The following is a 17,170-nucleotide window of genomic DNA, read 5'->3' as shown; positions in this document are numbered from 1 at the left end:
CTCAGTAACGGTAACGGCGTTGCCAAGATGAGAAAAGTAATTAATTAGATTACCCACTACTGAAAAAAATAACGCCGTTAGTAATGCCGTTATATTGTAACGCCGTTATTAACAACACTGGTGATAAATGTGGTCAACTGCATCAAAGCTAACACACAAAAAACACAATGGTTAAATGTAGTATAGGGTAATACATGCAAAAAGTATTTTTGAGGCAATGAAAAGGTACTAAAAAACTAAATAAAATCAAAAATAGTGAGTACTCGCCGCTTCTAACCGTTGTGCGCATGCGTACGGATGCTTGCACAAGCGCGCTGAGCATTGTGTAGGATGTTTCGCCGCACTGTAAAGAATGGCCGAACACCGGTTCCAAAAAAGACAACCGGTTCCGTGTGTTTCAATTCCATGGAATCATTTGGCAGTTCATCTGACGATTCTCTTATCAAATCCAAGCAGCACGAATTACAACACAATTGCGTCATACACATATTACACACGCTCGATTCAGGAAGCAAGACTATTTGATTATTTAAAGAATGACTATTCACCAAGTATAATCTGGAGAGCCGTCATTCAATCTGGAGAGCCGTCGTTGAAAGAATTTGCATTGATTTTCACAGGCCAGGTCGTTATTCATGAGACTACTTAAAGAAATGGTGAATTTTCCAAAAAGGTCTATTAATGGGTCTGTCTAATCCTCGTCGAATACTCTATAAGAAAAATAATAACATTTATGTGTGCATGACAAAGTATTGAGAAGAACTTTTGGTATTGACCAAATACTTATTTTCCACCATGATTTGCAAATAAATTCTTTAAAAATCAAACAATGTGATCTTCTGTTTTTTCCCCCACATTCTGTCTCTCATGGTTGAGGTTTATCCATATTGACAATTACAGGCCTCTCTAATATTTTCAAGTGGGAGAACTTGCACAATTAGTGGTTGACTAAATACTCAACTGCCCCACTGTAATGTAGCACAGACTTACCTCCCCTGTACGGCTTCCACATGTAGAACTTCCCTCTGAAAGGAACACTATCAAAGTTGGAGCATTGCAACTCCCGAAAGTCCCTGGAGCCGATAGGGCAGTCCTTTGAAACACATGAACAAAGTTCATATTCTGGATCCTAGATGTTGGCCAAATGAGGAAAAATGACAGGACTCACATCAATATTGCAGGATCTGTAGCGCTTTCTTTCTCCCAGACAGTACTTTCCACCAATGGTTGGCCTTCAATCAAACACAGACACAACTGAGTGCAATTTAACACTTTAAAATTCAACACAATGGGGGCTTCTCATCTCTACTGCTTGCTTTCGTGAGAACATTTCCAATCTCACGGTCATCAAAGACCATTTTATGGCTGAATTACACTTTAAAAATACTGGTATGCATCCCATTTCGTTAGTGTGTCCGATGTAAGATGAAGAAAATTACAATCATCCAAGTCTAGCTTTAATATTACATTTTTTCAATAAAGATTCATTTTGTGCAGTGCTGTCTAAAAGTATTGGCACCCCTGCAATTCTGTCAGATAATGCTCAATTTCTCCCAGAAAATGATTGCAATTACAAATGCTGTGGTAGTAATATCTTCATTTATTTTGCTTGCAATGAAAAAAACACAAGAGAATGAAAAAAATGAAATCAAGAAAAAAAAAAAAAAGAAAAGATTTTTTTTTTTTTTTTTTCATTTTACACAAAAATGGGACGGACAAAAGTAATGGCACCCTCAGCCTAATACTTGGTAGCACATCCTTTAGACAAAATAACTGCAAACAAGCGCTTCTGGTATCCATCAATGAGTTTCTTACAATGCTCTGCTGGAATTTTAGACCATTCTTCTTTGGCCAACTGCTCCAGGTCTCTGAGATTTGAAGGGTGCCTTCTCCAAACTGCCCTTTTCAGATCTCTCCACAGGTGTTCTATGGGATTCAGGTCTGGACTCATTGCTGACCACTTTAGAAGTCTCCAGTGCTTTCTCTCAAAGCATTTTCTAGTGCTTTTTGAAGTGTGTTTTGGGTCACTGTCCTGCAGGAAGACCCATGACCTCTGAGGGAAACCCAGAGGCCCATTTACATTGGGCCCCACAATATGCTACAAAAATTGTTGGTAGTCTTCTGACTTTATAGTGCCATGCACACGGTCAAGCAGTCCAGTGCCAGACCCAACAAAGCAACCACAAAACATCAGGGAACCTCTGCAATGCTTGACTGTGGGGACTGTGTTCTTTTCTTTGAAGGCCTATTTTTTCCCCCCCTGTAAACTCTATGTTGATGCTTTTTCCCAAAAAGCTCTACTTTTGTCTTCCAAAACGTTTTTTTGGCTTTCTCTGGTAGGTTTTGGCAACATCCAGCCTGGCTTTTTTATGTCTCTGGGTAAGAAGTGGGGTTTTCTTGGGTATCCTATCCTAGAGTCCCTTTTCATTCAGACGCCGATGGATAGTACGGGTTGACACTGTTGTACACTCGGACTGCAGGACAGCTTGAACTTGTTTGGATGTTAGTCGAGGTTCTTCATCCACCATCTGCACAATCTTTAGTTGAAATCTCTCGTCAGTTTTTCTTTTCAGTCCACATCTAGGGAGGTTAGCCGCAGTGCCATGGGCTTTACACTTATTGATGACACTGCGCATGGTAGAGACAGGAACATTCAGGTCTTTGGAGATGGACTTGTAGCCTTGAGATTGCCCATGCGTCCTCACAATTTTGCTTCTCAAGTCCTCAGACAGTTCTTTGGTCTTTCTTTTCTCCATGCTCAATGTGGTACACACAAGGAAACAGAAGTTGAGTCAACCTTAATCCATTTTAACTGGCTGCAAGTGTGATTTTAGTTATTGCCACCACCTGTTATGTGTCACAGGTAAGTAACAGGTGCTGTTAATTACACAAATTAGAGAAGCATCACATGATTTTTCAAAGGGTGCCAATACTTTGGTTCGGGCCATTTTTTGGAGTTTTGCGTAATTGCGTGATTTAATCTTTTATCCTATTCTGTTTTGTGTTTTTTCATTGCAAGCAAAATAAGTGAAGACATAACTACCAACGCATTTGTAATTGCAATCATTTTCTGGGAGAAATTGAGCATTATCTGACAGGATTGCAGGGGTGCCAGTACTTTTGGCCAGCACTGTACGTACTGTAGATTAGAATAAATAGATTAATTTTATAGTCACGTATAGTAAAAATATAAATGATAAAAAATATTTAATTGGAGCACAATCTGATATTATCCCATTGCTTAGGGTCGTTCAATAAAGTGTTCTATAAAATGTAACTAAGTGACTTATGCTTCTAATTAGAGTTTTAAAATATGCACTTTGACATGGTGACTCATTCTATTTTTAGTAAATGTACAAGAGTAACAGCCTGATGTAACACTGATAAGTTGATGTCGAAACTGTTGTGTACCTCGGGCTGTCGCAGTATCGCATAGAGGAGGACACGCCACCTCCACAGGTTCTGCTGCACTCTTCCCAAGGTGACCAGAGTCCCCAGCCCCCATCCACACCTTCTGGACGTGTCCCATATGCTACGCAGATCCTCTTGTAGCACCACTTTAACACATATTATGCACATTGTGCTAAAGGGCTAATATTCACAGGAAGAACATGTATTGGAATGAAGAAAATGGTTGAAAAAAAAAAAAAAAAAAACGTCAACTGACTACTTTGTAAATTTGGGGAAGTTTTATGTTCACTATGATATGTTAAGCCTTACTATTTGCAATATACTGTATTATTTACCCCTTTCTCAATGGTGTTGGTCTGACAAATGGTTCCCTCGGCGGCAGGAATGCTACTGGTGATGCATCGGTTACTCTTGCTCATGCACCAAAGCTCACTGCAGACCTCCTGTTTGTGTTGTGTGATGGTTGTGACAAAACACAAGCAAACAGTGAAAAGTCAAAAAATTGAAACATTACCAAACAGGATCATTATCAGTGTTGTACAGTTTTATACAAAGTCTCTTTACAAGCAAACTCATGGCCCGGGGGCCAGATCCAGCCCACCAAATCATTTTACGTGGCCCTCATCATCAAATCATGTCCGCTGACTTATTGTTTTTTGCTAAAATGAAATTAAAATAACATTTGTGTAGACCTTAATGAAAGATCATCAAGGACTCCGGAAATCAAGGATATACAGTGATCCCTCGCCACTTCGCGACCTCAGTCTATCGCGGATTTTTTTTTTTTCGAATAAAAAACTAAATAAATAAATACAAATGAGTTGTCCAAGCCGATCGCGTAGTCTCACTCTCCCTCCGTCCCTACCTTTCCATGCTCTTTGTTGGTCAGGCAGTGTACCAGATTTGCTTATTAAAGTTAACGATGATAGACAGACGGTAAAGGTTTGATCTTGCCAGAGACGCTTACTTCAAAGCGCCGCATGTGTCAATCATCATTTAACTTGTTAAACAGTTGCTGTGGCAACTCATTCTGTGTCAGTGAGCAGCTTGAGTGGATTTGAGTGGACTCACTCAATGAAGCATTTAATAAAGCCAAGAATTAAAAAAAAATTTAATCTTGTAATCTTGTTTCGGTGGGACAGTAACATGTTTAAAACTGATCATAATTAAGATATATAAGATATATATATATATATATATATATATATTAAGATATATATACATACTAGTATATATACATAAAAGTTTTTTTATTTTTTTTATACATACTTTGGGGGAAAAAAAGTGAAAAAACATGCCCTATGCATATCGCTTTCCAATGCTAAATCTCAATAAACACATTGAACACACCCACAAAAAAACACTTCGCAGTTTTTCACTTATCGCTGCGGGTTCTGGTCCCCTTTAACAGTGAAAAACGAGGGATCACTGTGTAAGTTTTGTTCCCGTTTTAAAAGAAAATTCAAATAAACACTTTCTTAAATGTTTAAAAAAAAAAAAAAATGTATTCACTTTTTTTCTTTTTAAATTTTTAAACAGAAAAAAGACATTAAATTACAAATAAAACTTTAAAGAGAATATTTGCTCTTTTATCTCCTTAACTCTAACCCTAAATCAAGCTAACCCTTTATCTATACTCCCTAAATATCAAAATAACGATCCAAAAACATGTAATATACGTCATATTATTATTATTATTATTATTATTAAGGTTGTTCCGATCATGTTTTTTTGCTCCCGATCCGATCCCGATCGTTTTAGTTTGAGTATCTGCTGATCCCGATATTTCCCGATCCGATTGCTTTTTTTTTTGCTCCCGATTCAATTCCAATCATTCCCGATAATTTTTCCCGATCATATACATTTTGGCAATGCATTAAGAAAAAATTGAATAAAACTCAGACGAATATATACATTCAACATACAGTACATAAGTACTGTATTTGTTTATTATGACAATAAATCCTCAAGATGGCATTTACATTATTAACATTCTTTCTGTGAGAGGGATCCACGGATAGAAAGACTTGTGACTTTGTATATTGTGACTAAATATTGCCATCTAGTGTATTTGTTGAGCTTTCAGTAAATGATACTGCAGCCATTCAACCCAAATGCATGATGGGAAGTGGAACCATGACTGTGCGTAGTGCTACCAATTGATATATCTTCTCTGCGTTGGGAAATAACATAAGGTGTCAAGAAAAAGATGAGTTGCTACCTTGCTTCCCCACATTGCTTCCCATGATATTTCTAATCGTAGGGAGAGGGATTGTAAGGCTATAGCCTATTAAAAAAAGGGTCCAAAGCCTGCCAACATTCACTCTACTCATTTTACGCTGCCTTTTATCTCTCTAAATGGGTAAAACGGCGCCATTACAGATTGAGCGCGACAATGCGTGAGTGGGTCGTGCAATCCATGCAGTAATTGCGTTAAATATTTAACGTGATACATTTTAGAAAAATTAATTACCGCCGTTATTGGGATAAATTTGATAACCCTACCTTAACCCTAAACTAAAGACTCTGGATGAGTGTAACATATTATGTCTGTAACGTTAAATACAATTGGAAAACGATTTAATTAAAAAATATATATGTATATATATATATTAAAAAAAGGCATGGCCGATATTTTTTTGCCATTTCCGATACTTTGAAAATGATGTGATTGGACCCGATCGATCGGCATTTCTAATTATTATTTTAATAGGATACTTTGAGGTACAATAAGGTACTGTTCACGTGGCAAAAAAATTAATTAAAAAAAAAAAAACGACTGGAGACTCCGGTGTCCTAAAGTCAAAATCATGTAAATCGGGTACATCGTAACCCGGGGACTACCTGTACTGTAATTTTCGGACTATAAACCGCACCCTCCAGATTTGACAAGAAAATGGGATTAGTCCATATACAATCCGCACTGAACTATAAAACACAGGATTCCGCATTGTATTATTGGATATTCACACCAAAAGACATGCAGCTCATTAGCCTGTAAAAAGCCATGAATAAACCGCATTGGACTATAAACCTTACATCCGTCCATTGTCTATCGCTTAAAGGTTCAAAGTAAGGGAAAAAGTTATGGTTATATATATAAAAAAAATACAAACAGAATATCTAATTTTTTGTTTTTTAATTAAAAACTAGGGATGTCGCGATCTTATATTTTTGCACCTGAGTCCGAGACACCTGATTTTGAGAATCTGCAGATACAGAGTCCTGAACCAATACCGAAAAAACTTACTTACTTGAACTAAAGTTTCAAACATAGTACAGTACTGTACATTTTACAGTACTTCCACTTCCCCTTTTTCCAGGAGTATGTATATATATATATATATATATATATATATATATATATATATATATATATATATATATTAGGGCTGTCAAAATTATCGCGTTAACGCGCGGTAATTATTTTTTTTAATTAATCACGTTAAAATATTTGACACAATTAACGCACATGTCCCGCTCAGAAAGTATTCTGCCTTTTGGTAAGTTTTACAGCAAGGCTTTTTGCGCTGTCCAACAGCGAACTCTTGTGGTCGCTTTGCGACATGGTTTATTATTTTCTTCTTTTCTTTCTTCATTATGGCTGCACGAAGTCTCGGGCTGATAATGTTGTGCTTATATGATCCTTGGACAAGATTTGTCCGTAAGTATGGTTGTTGTAAAGAATGTACATATTATGTTAGTAAGCGAAATGTTATATTTTTTTGTATGAGACGCTTTTTGTTTATGTTTAGTGAACCTGTATAGCATGCTAAGCTAACGTTGTTGCTAATGCAATGCTTGTGTACTTTTATTTTGTAGTTTTACGACGGTCTAAAGAGGACAATGGTTTGAGGCCATTTTATTAATAAATCAGATGAAAAAGGAAGAAGTCTAATTTAGTGACGAGATTTGTCGTTCACTTGAGCAAACGAATCCATTCCGGTTCGTTCAGTAAAAAGATTCGTTCAAACAAATCGTTCAACGAATCGTTCGCCCCCCTCATCTCCCTCCCCGCCCAAACGAATCGTTCGGTTACTGAACGGGAAGTGACGTTGCCGAACGAATCACCAAAGACCGCTTCGCAGTATCACTGAACGGGAAGTGACATTGCTTGGTCCCTCCCTCTCTTCCACATTGACCACTCGTCGTAGTTTCAGAAATGAGTGACAGGCGGTATCATTCTGCTTTCACAGACAGCCTCGTCTCCCTCCTGCTGCTGCAAAAGCGAGGGAGAACTTCCGCGTCGTCTGTCCTAGTTCTATGGGCTCAAAGTCATGGCTCGTGCTTGCATTTCGATTTAGGACACGGTTAAACATTTTCCTTTTGTGAGGGGAGTAGGGGGCGGGGGCGCACGGACTTTCTTTAGCAGGTTCTTGATCACACATACATATACAGCATGTTTGCTGTCACGAAAATAAAAATACATCGAAAGTTTAATTTCTGAATATGGAACGACCAACACATCATATTTACATCTCGCTCTGTTGTATTTTTGTTTTTTAGTATTAAGATGATCGTGTTGAATTGAAAAAAAAACACTCGGAAAAAAATTACATGTATATACAGTTTCATTGCAAATCAGTATTATGGTGATCATATTGTTTTTTTGCACTGGTATTAATAAATAAAATAATCCGGTCAGCTCCCCTGTCGTCCCCGCATCTCAGATCGTCAAATGCTGACGAGAAATAATTGTTAGCTCTTTACGATGTCGCCTTTCTACTCTCATTAGTCTGTTAAGAAAAATGTAGACATATTGCTACATCTCCCGTGTCTGCGTGCGTTGTTTTGGGCGCTTGAGTAGCACATGATGGACGGATTGACATAATTTGTCAAACCAACCAACACCCGACACGCTGACACGAAAAAAAAAAATAAAACACTCGGGGAAAAATTGACATGTATATACAGTTTCATTGCAAATCAGTATTATGGTGATCATACTAAATATTTTTTTTTGTGCACATATGAGGTAAATATCGCTGCCATGAAGCCTCCATATAGTGACAGTTCTCTGCCCGCTTCACTGCCGTCACGCGACCGCAGCTCAGCTTTTGCTTGCCTCGTAGCTACCCGTGTTTTAAATTACTGTAAATTTGATAGTATGTGGTCCTAGGCAGTCACGAGTTTGTTGAGAAAAGTACTACTCTAAACAATGCTCGCTAGATTTGTGTGGTGTTTTTGTCTGTTTGAGCAGCATTTGATAGGCTCCACGTTAACAAATATGTGACAAAGTCATTTCCTTTCATATTCTGATTCATTCACCGCATAGTCATTACTGGAAAATCAAGTTAGCAGCAAGCTAGGTCAGGAACCGGAGGACCGAGTCACTGAACGGGAAGTGACAAAACTCAGTCTTGCCCCCCTGCCTGCACGCTGGCTGCTTATTGGCCACACGTGGACGTGAGTGACAAACGCCCTGATTCTGTTTCCGGTCCCTCCCCTGCCCGCGATGAGGCTGGCGTCTGATTGGTCGTGTGCGATGTCAGAAGACGCTGCCGCTTGCTCAACGCCCTCCCACGCAGCGAACAAGCACCACCTTCATAGAACGAATCAGTGCAGATGATGATTAGTTCGGTCTCGTTCACCAAAACAATTCGTTCAAAAAGAACGAATCGTTCGCGACCGATACAACACTAGTCTAATTATGAAGGCGTCGTTCACTAGCTGTCTAGCTTTGGAAAAAGTAGACGCTTCGGAGTGAGGACAGCATAGACAGATTTAAATGACAGTAGAGTGAAATGCCCACTACAGTCCTTATGTACCGTATGTTGAATGTATATATCCATCTTGTGTCTTATCTTTCCATTCCAACAATTTATTTTACAGAATATAGTTTGAATTGCGATTAATTGCGATTAATTACGATTAATTAATTTTTAAGCTGTAATTAACTCGATTAAAAATTTTAATCGTTTGACAGCCCTAATATATATATACATATATATATACATATATACATATATACATATACACATATATATACATATATACATATATACATATACACATATATACATATACACATATACATATATACATATATACATATACATATACATATACATATATATATATATATATACATATATATATATACATATATATATACATATATATATATACATATATATATATATATATATATACATATATATATATACATATATATATATATATACATATATATATATACATATATATATATATATATATATACATATATATATATATATATATATACAGTGCCTTGCAAAAGTATTCGGCCCCCTTGAACCTTGCAACCTTTCGCCACATTTCAGGCTTCAAACATAAAGATATAAAATTTTAATTTTTTGTCAAGAATCAACAACAAGTGGGACACAATCGTGAAGTGGCACAAAATTTGTTGGATAATTTAAACTTTTTTAACAAATAAAAAACTGAAAAGTGGGGCGTGCAATATTATTTGGCCCCCTTGCGTTAATACTTTGTAGCGCCACCTTTTGCTCCAATTACAGCTGCAAGTCGCTTGGGGTATGTTTCTATCAGTTTTGCACATCGAGAGACTGACATTCTTGCCCATTCTTCCTTGCAAAACAGCTCGAGCTCAGTGAGGTTGGATGGAGAGTGTTTGTGAACAGCAGTCTTCAGCTCTTTCCACAGATCCTCGATTGGATTCAGGTCTGGACTTTGACTTGGCCATTCTAACACCTGGATACGTTTATTTTTGAACCATTCCATTTTAGATTTGGCTTTATGTTTTGGATCATTGTCCTGTTGGAAGATAAATCTCCGTCCCAGTCTCAGGTCTTGTGCAGATACCAACAGGTTTTCTTCCAGAATGTTCCTGTATTTGGCTGCATCCATCGTCCCGTCAATTTTAACCATCTTCCCTGTCCCTGCTGAAGAAAAGCAGGCCCAAACCATGATGCTGCCACCACCATGTTTGACAGTGGGGATGGTGTGTTCAGGGTGATGAGCTGTGTTGCTTTTACGCCAAACATATCGTTTTGCATTGTGGCCAAAAAGTTCAATTTTGGTTTCATCTGACCAGAGCACCTTCTTCCACATGTTTGGTGTGTCTCCCAGGAGGCTTGTGGCAAACTTTAAATGAGACTTTTTATGGATATCTTTGAGAAATGGCTTTCTTCTTGCCACTCTTCCATAAAGGCCAGATTTGTGCAGTGTACGACTGATTGTTGTCCTATGGACAGACTCTCCCACCTCAGCTGTAGATCCCTGCAGTTCATCCAGAGTGATCATGGGCCTCTTGGCTGCATCTCTGATCAGTTTTCTCCTTGTTTGAGAAGAAAGTTTGGAAGGACGGCCGGGTCTTGGTAGATTTGCAGTGGTCTGATGCTCCTTCCATTTCAATATGATGGCTTGCACAGTGCTCCTTGAGATGTTTAAAGCTTGGGAAATCTTTTTGTATCCAAATCCGGCTTTAAACTTCTCCACAACAGTATCTCGAACCTGCCTGGTGTGTTCCTTGGTTTTCATAATGCTCTCTGCACTTTAAACAGGACCCTGAGACTATCACAGAGCAGGTGCATTTATACGGAGACTTGATTACACACAGGTGGATTCTATTTATCATCATTGGTCATTTAGGACAACATTGGATCATTCATAGATCCTCACTGAACTTCTGGAGTGAGTTTGCTGCACTGAAAGTAAAGGGGCCGAATAATATTGCACGCCCCACTTTTCAGTTTTTTATTTGTTAAAAAAGTTGAAATTATCCAATAAATGTTGTTCCACTTTACGATTGTGTCCCACTTGTTGTTGATTCTTGACAAAAAAAATTACATTTCATATCTTTATGTTTGAAGCCTGAAATGTGGCGAAAGGTTGCAAGATTCAAGGGGGCCGAATACTTTTGCAAGGCACTGTATATATATATATTTTTTTTTTTTGGGGGGGGGGGGGGGGGGTCTTTTGGCAATGCCATTGCATTTCTGGATTACTTTATTACTTTTTAGCCCTTAAAAAGTCCACTCAAATTCACATACTCTTTGATGCTGACACTGCCGAGAACAGCCTCTTGACAATGAAGATTGACGACACGATAATTAACACATTTGTGCATTTGATCGTAGAGCTACTGAGTCTTTCTCTCGCTAGATCAAAGCTACAAACATGTCAATCATCGTTAACTTTAAGTAGCAAATGCCAGCTGCCCTGGTGAGGTGGAAGCGTGAGAGGCTGAATGAGCATGAAGCAGAAAAACATAAATATATATTTTTTAATTAAAAACCCGATCCTTTTCACCCAGTTACGATCCTCTGAAAAATGATCACGTGATCGGCCTGATTTCCAATCACGTGATCGGATCGCGACATCCCTAATAAAAACAAAAAAGATATTTTTTGCTGTTTTACCTCTTTTCCATTATAAAAATGTAAATAAATATTTAGGAGAATTTTTTCTATAGGAGAAAATTTTCTATTTAGAGAAGTGAAGTCAACAATGGAGGTGCTAATCTTCATCCCAACCGCTTCACACTCGGCTGCGAACCGTGAAATCTGAGACCATGGTCCTCAGTCGGAAAAGGGTGGAGTGCCCTCTCCGGGTTGGGAATGAGGTCCTGCCCCAAGTGGAGGAGTTCAAGTATCTTGGGGTCTTGTTCATGAGTGACGGTAGGAGGCAGCGGGAGATCGACAGGCGGATCGGTGCAGCGTCTCCAGTAATGCAGACTCTGCACCGGTGCCGTAGTGGTGAAGAAGGAGCTGAGCCGAAAGGCAAAGCTCTCGATTTACCAGTCGATCTACGTTCCTACCCTCACCTATGGTCACGAGCTGTGGGTCGTGACCGAAAGAACAAGATCCCGGATACAAACAGGCCGAAATGAGTTTCCTCCACAGGGTGTCCGGGATCTCCCTTAGAGATAGGGTGAGAAGCTCGGTCATCCGTGAGGGATTTGGCGTCGAGCCGTTACTCCTCCGCGTAGAGAGGAGCCAGCTGAGGTGGCTCGGGCATCTGGTTCGGATGCCTCCTGGACGTCTCCCTGGAGAGGTGTTCCGGGCATGTCCAACCGGCGGGTGGCCCCGGGGACGACCCAGGACACGCTGGAGAGACTATGTCTTTCGGCTGGCCTGGGAACGCCTTGGGATCCCGCCGGAGGAGCTGGTTGAAGTGGCTGGGGAGAGGGAAGTCTGGGTTTCCCTGTTAAAGCTGCTGCCCCGCGACCCGACCCCGGAACAAGCGGAAGATGATGGATGGATGGATGGATGGATGGATGGATGGATGGATGGATGGATGGATGGATGGATGGATGGATGGATGGATGGATGGATGGATGGATGGATGGATGGATGGATGGATGGATGGATGGATGGATGGATGGATGGATGGATGGAAGTCAATAATGTCTCGAAACGATTCATTTACTATCATAATAGTTGCCAATTCATTTGTGAAGAACCCATTAGTTTGTGATTTGTCGATTAGTTCTGGATGCCCTAGTTGGCAAACATAATGGCCCTCCGAATGAAATAATAACTGCGATGTGGCACCCCTGCTATTGACTTTGAAAGGAGACTACAATTTCCAAAAACAGTGACATTTACTAGATGTGGAATTTTACATTGAATAGTACAAACTAGACAATTTACTTTATATATGTGAAATGTGATGCTGCCAACAAAACAGAAAAAAGTACTGACAAGGATACTCACTGCGTATTTACATTGTCGAGATCTGACTCCATACTGAAAGCGACACTGTTCATCTGCGTCATAGGCCTGACCTGGGGCCGTCGTGGGGTACACAAACTCTTGCTTTGGGGGAACGTTGTTCAGACAGGCTCCCATACCAGAGCTGAATTCATCAAAAACAACAGAAAGTTGTTTAAAATGTAAACCTGTATAATTTCTCCAGTAAAAGGTCACAGTACTGAACACGAATTGTAGATTAATGTAAATATTATGTCAAATATATCCTTAAATAGTCCTGTAAATCTTGTGGTATTGCTGCTATCTGAGAGACTGACTCACTCCAGAAAGCTGGTGATGTAATCTCTACTGCAGGCCGACCAGATGAATGGGTTCGTCTTCATGGTGATGTGGTCAGCCATCAGTTTGGCCGTCTCCTGGGTACCGGGCCCACACGTATTACCAACACCGTCATGGTTCATTCCAAACCTTAAGTTTTTGAAAAGACCAATGATAGATAATGATACTTCCCCATTTTATATGTACAGTCCAGCCTTATTACACTAACAAATTTGACATTAACAACTGAGGTTTGCATAGTAAATGTTTGCAGGTTCAGCTTGCTCTTTTTGTTACTCACGTATGTCCAATTTCATGGGCAATAGTAAAAGCTGTTCCGAGGCCAATATCCTCGTTGATGCTGCAGCTCCTCTCTGGCTCGCACATTCCTCCAACAGGCGCAAGACCTTCACAAAAAAGATACACTTTAAAATGCACGCTCTTTGGAAAGCCATCGAAATAAGTAACATAACAACAAATCAGTCCAACAATTTTCCCCGTTATGGAAGTAACTAATAGAGATGAGATACTAAAAGATGTTTCAATTTTAGACAGAAATATCTTAATAGTACATATTTTAAAACACCTCTTGTTACCTAATGTTTCACAGGGCTTGTTTTTTTGGATGCAGATGTCATACCTGTGGGCAGAAATGGCACAAACCAAGTTGTTAATTGCTCTGGAGTAAGTAGCACCTCAAAGAATACTTGGCTGTCTGAATACCACCATCAGGGCTAACATGAACTCATTGGGCACAAATGAAGCTGGCTGCCAGCCCCTCCAGGTCAAAATGGAGCGGACATCTAGAATTGTCAATCGGTGTTTTTAAATATACCGTTAACTGCAGTGGTATGAAAAAGTATCTGAACCTTTTGGAATTCCACACATTTCTGCATAAAATCACCATCAAATATGATCTGATCTTTGTCAAAATCACACAGATGAAAAAACAGTGTCTGCTTTACCTAAAACTAGCCAAACATTTATAGGTTTTCATATTTTAATGATGATAGTATGCAAAGAATGACAAAGGCGAAAAATAAGTAATGAAAAGTTTAATATTTTGTGACCCCCGCCCCCCTTTGGCGGTAATAACTTCAACCAGACGATTACTATAGCTGCAGATCAGTCTGGCACATCGATCAGGACTAATCTTGGCCCATTTTTCTTTACAAAATTGCTGTAGTTCAGTCAGATTCCTGGGATGTCTGGCATGTGTCGTTGTCTTTAGGTCATGCCACAGCATCTCAATGGGGTTCAAATCTGGACTTTAACTTGGCCACTCCATAATGTGTATTTTGTTCTTCTGAAACAATTCTGAAGTTGATTTACTTCTGTGTTTTGGATCGTTGTCTTGTTGCAGCATCCATCCTCTTTTAGCTTTAACTGTCAGACAGACGGCCTCCAGTTTCCCTGCAAAACATCCTGATAATCTTTTGAGTCCATTCTTCCATTAATGATTGCAAGTTGTCCAGGCCCTGAGGCAACTAACAGCCCCAAATCAGGATGCTCCTTCCACCATGCTTCACGGTTGGGGATGAGGGTTTTGATGTTGGTGAGCTGTTCCATTTTTCCTCCACACATGACACTGTGTGTTACTCCCAAACAATTCAACTTTGATTTCATCAGTCCAAAAAATATTTTTCCAAAACTTCTGTGGAATGTCCAAGTTCCTTTTTGCAAACATTAAAGGCGCAACAATGTTTTTTTAGACAACAGTGGCTTCCTCCATGGAGTCATCCCATGAACACCATTCTTGGCCATTGTTTTACACATAGTTGATGTGTGCAAAGAGATATTGGACTGTGCCAGTGATTTCTGTAAGTCTTTAGCAGACACTCTAAGGTTCTTTTTTTTATCTCTCTGAGTATTCTGCGCTGAACTCTTGGCGTCATCTTTGGTGGACGGCCACTCCTTGGGAGAAAAGCAACAGTGCCAAACTCTCTCCATTTGCAGACAACTTCTCTGACCGTCGAGTGATGACCATCCAGACTATTAGGATGGTTCTGTATCCTTCCCAGCTTTATACAAATAAACAATCCTTGATCGCAGGTCTTCGGACAGCTCTTTTGACCGAGCCATGATCCACAACACTTCTCGTCAAAACAATTCTTACCTGATGTGTGTTTTATAGTGGGCAGAGGAGCTTTAAACCACTCATCAGTGATTGGACACACACCTGACTTAAAATGTTCGGTATAAATTTGTTTAAATTGTTCTTTAATTCTTCTTAGGCAGAGAGTTCACTTACTTTTTTTCCCCCTTTCTGTCATTGTTTGCATGCTCTCCTCATTAAAATATGAAAACTTATAAATGTTTGGGTGGTTTTAGTTAAAGCAGACACTGTATTTACATCTGTTTGATTTTGACAAAGATCAGATTACATTTGATGGTGATTTTATGCAGAAATGTGAGAAATTTCAAATGGCTCAGATACTTTTTCATACCACTGTAATCATCACAACACATACTCTGCGAATACTTATACATACTATACCAAGACTGGCAGTGAATGAGTTAAGGATTGTTAAATGGTATTAAATTTGGAAGTTGTTCCGATATATATGAAAAGATGCAGCTATTAATGATTAAATTACAATGTCGTTTGTATTTTTATGATAGCATGGACATGGAGTAAACTACTATTCTAGAGACTGATAGAATGATATTGACATGTTAATGAGCCTCAGTTTGACACGTTACAAAAACCAGATTGGACTTCTAATATCCTGCAACATGAGTTGTCTTGCTTTCTATCCAAAAGAGTGGGAAAATATTTGTGCCAGCAGTGGTTGTGTTGTTTTCTGCAGCACATTCCAGAGGCAACAGCATCGGGTTTTTATCAGTTTAGCATGCCATTGTCTCCTCTGTTTTTCTCCAGCAGTAACAATGGCCAAAAAAACTGTGAAAGCAATAAACAAGAACAGTCATATCAGAGCAACTTTGGCTTCTTTATTCCTTTCCCTTCTTTCCGATCTTTTAAAAAATACTCACTTTTACGTGGGTAAAATGATCTTAAATAAGTACTGTAAGCAAAAAACAAAAAAAGGCACAGACCACACCTGTAAAAAAACATTAATGACAAATTCTAGGACCAGCTCTAGTCCTTTCCAGACTATTAGATAATCATTTAATCACATTAAGCATTGTTAAAATCTAAAGACTGTCTTGTTCATCTTAAAATTTTTGTCAGGAATCCTTAAGGTCTCTGTCGTAATGCATACTTTTATACTTAGTCTTACTATTTTATAATAACATTTATAATGATGGTTTTATGCCTGTATTTCAGCAAATAAAATTTTTAAGGGCTAATAAATGAAAGGAATACATCTGTTCTTTATTCGTTCCATCTGCATATTAAGTTATTGCCAGATATGCTGAGGCAAGCAGAGCCGGTCCAGCTGTTGTCACTAGAGAGAGGACAAGACGGAGCCTGAATTGCTCAGGATATGAAGAAACACTTGCTTAGAAAGACAAACATTTGTGTAAACGGGAACAAAACTCAAGATGTCACACTTTTTTGTTATACAGTAAATAATTGAAGGTTGACTTATTTTGTGTTAAAAAACACTTTTTGTATTGGTCGGACGAAATATGCTAATTTTTTGGGAAAGGGATTTTTGGTTTTTCTTGACTTTTTTGCCAAAATCATCAATATTAAAACAATGAAAGACTTGAACTACTAGCTGTGTGCAATGAATCTAAACTATGTGAAAGTCTAATGTTTATCAGTACATTGCAGAAAATAATGAACTTTATCACAAATTGATAATTTTTTGAGA

General features: G+C 38.9%; 1 protein-coding gene across 2 annotated transcripts in view; it reads right to left on the bottom strand.

Moving 5' to 3' along the window:
- The window catches only part of adamts10 (ADAM metallopeptidase with thrombospondin type 1 motif, 10), a 131,355-nt gene that overhangs the window by 50,149 nt on the left and 64,036 nt on the right, over positions 1 to 17,170 (bottom strand). For both annotated transcript variants that reach the window (XM_057841083.1, XM_057841085.1), the window contains 8 exons: positions 13,985 to 14,028; positions 13,690 to 13,795; positions 13,392 to 13,538; positions 13,074 to 13,215; positions 3,747 to 3,854; positions 3,412 to 3,557; positions 1,169 to 1,232; positions 991 to 1,093 (listed from right to left, as the gene is read on the bottom strand). In XM_057841083.1, coding sequence (XP_057697066.1) covers positions 991 to 1,093; positions 1,169 to 1,232; positions 3,412 to 3,557; positions 3,747 to 3,854; positions 13,074 to 13,215; positions 13,392 to 13,538; positions 13,690 to 13,795; positions 13,985 to 14,028 — 860 coding nt within the window. The remainder of the gene's footprint in view (positions 1 to 990; positions 1,094 to 1,168; positions 1,233 to 3,411; positions 3,558 to 3,746; positions 3,855 to 13,073; positions 13,216 to 13,391; positions 13,539 to 13,689; positions 13,796 to 13,984; positions 14,029 to 17,170) is intronic.

Source organism: Corythoichthys intestinalis, chromosome 7 (assembly GCF_030265065.1).
Source record: "Corythoichthys intestinalis isolate RoL2023-P3 chromosome 7, ASM3026506v1, whole genome shotgun sequence".
Classification (NCBI taxonomy): domain Eukaryota; kingdom Metazoa; phylum Chordata; class Actinopteri; order Syngnathiformes; family Syngnathidae; genus Corythoichthys; species Corythoichthys intestinalis.
This window is presented reverse-complemented; position numbering and strand designations above follow the sequence as displayed.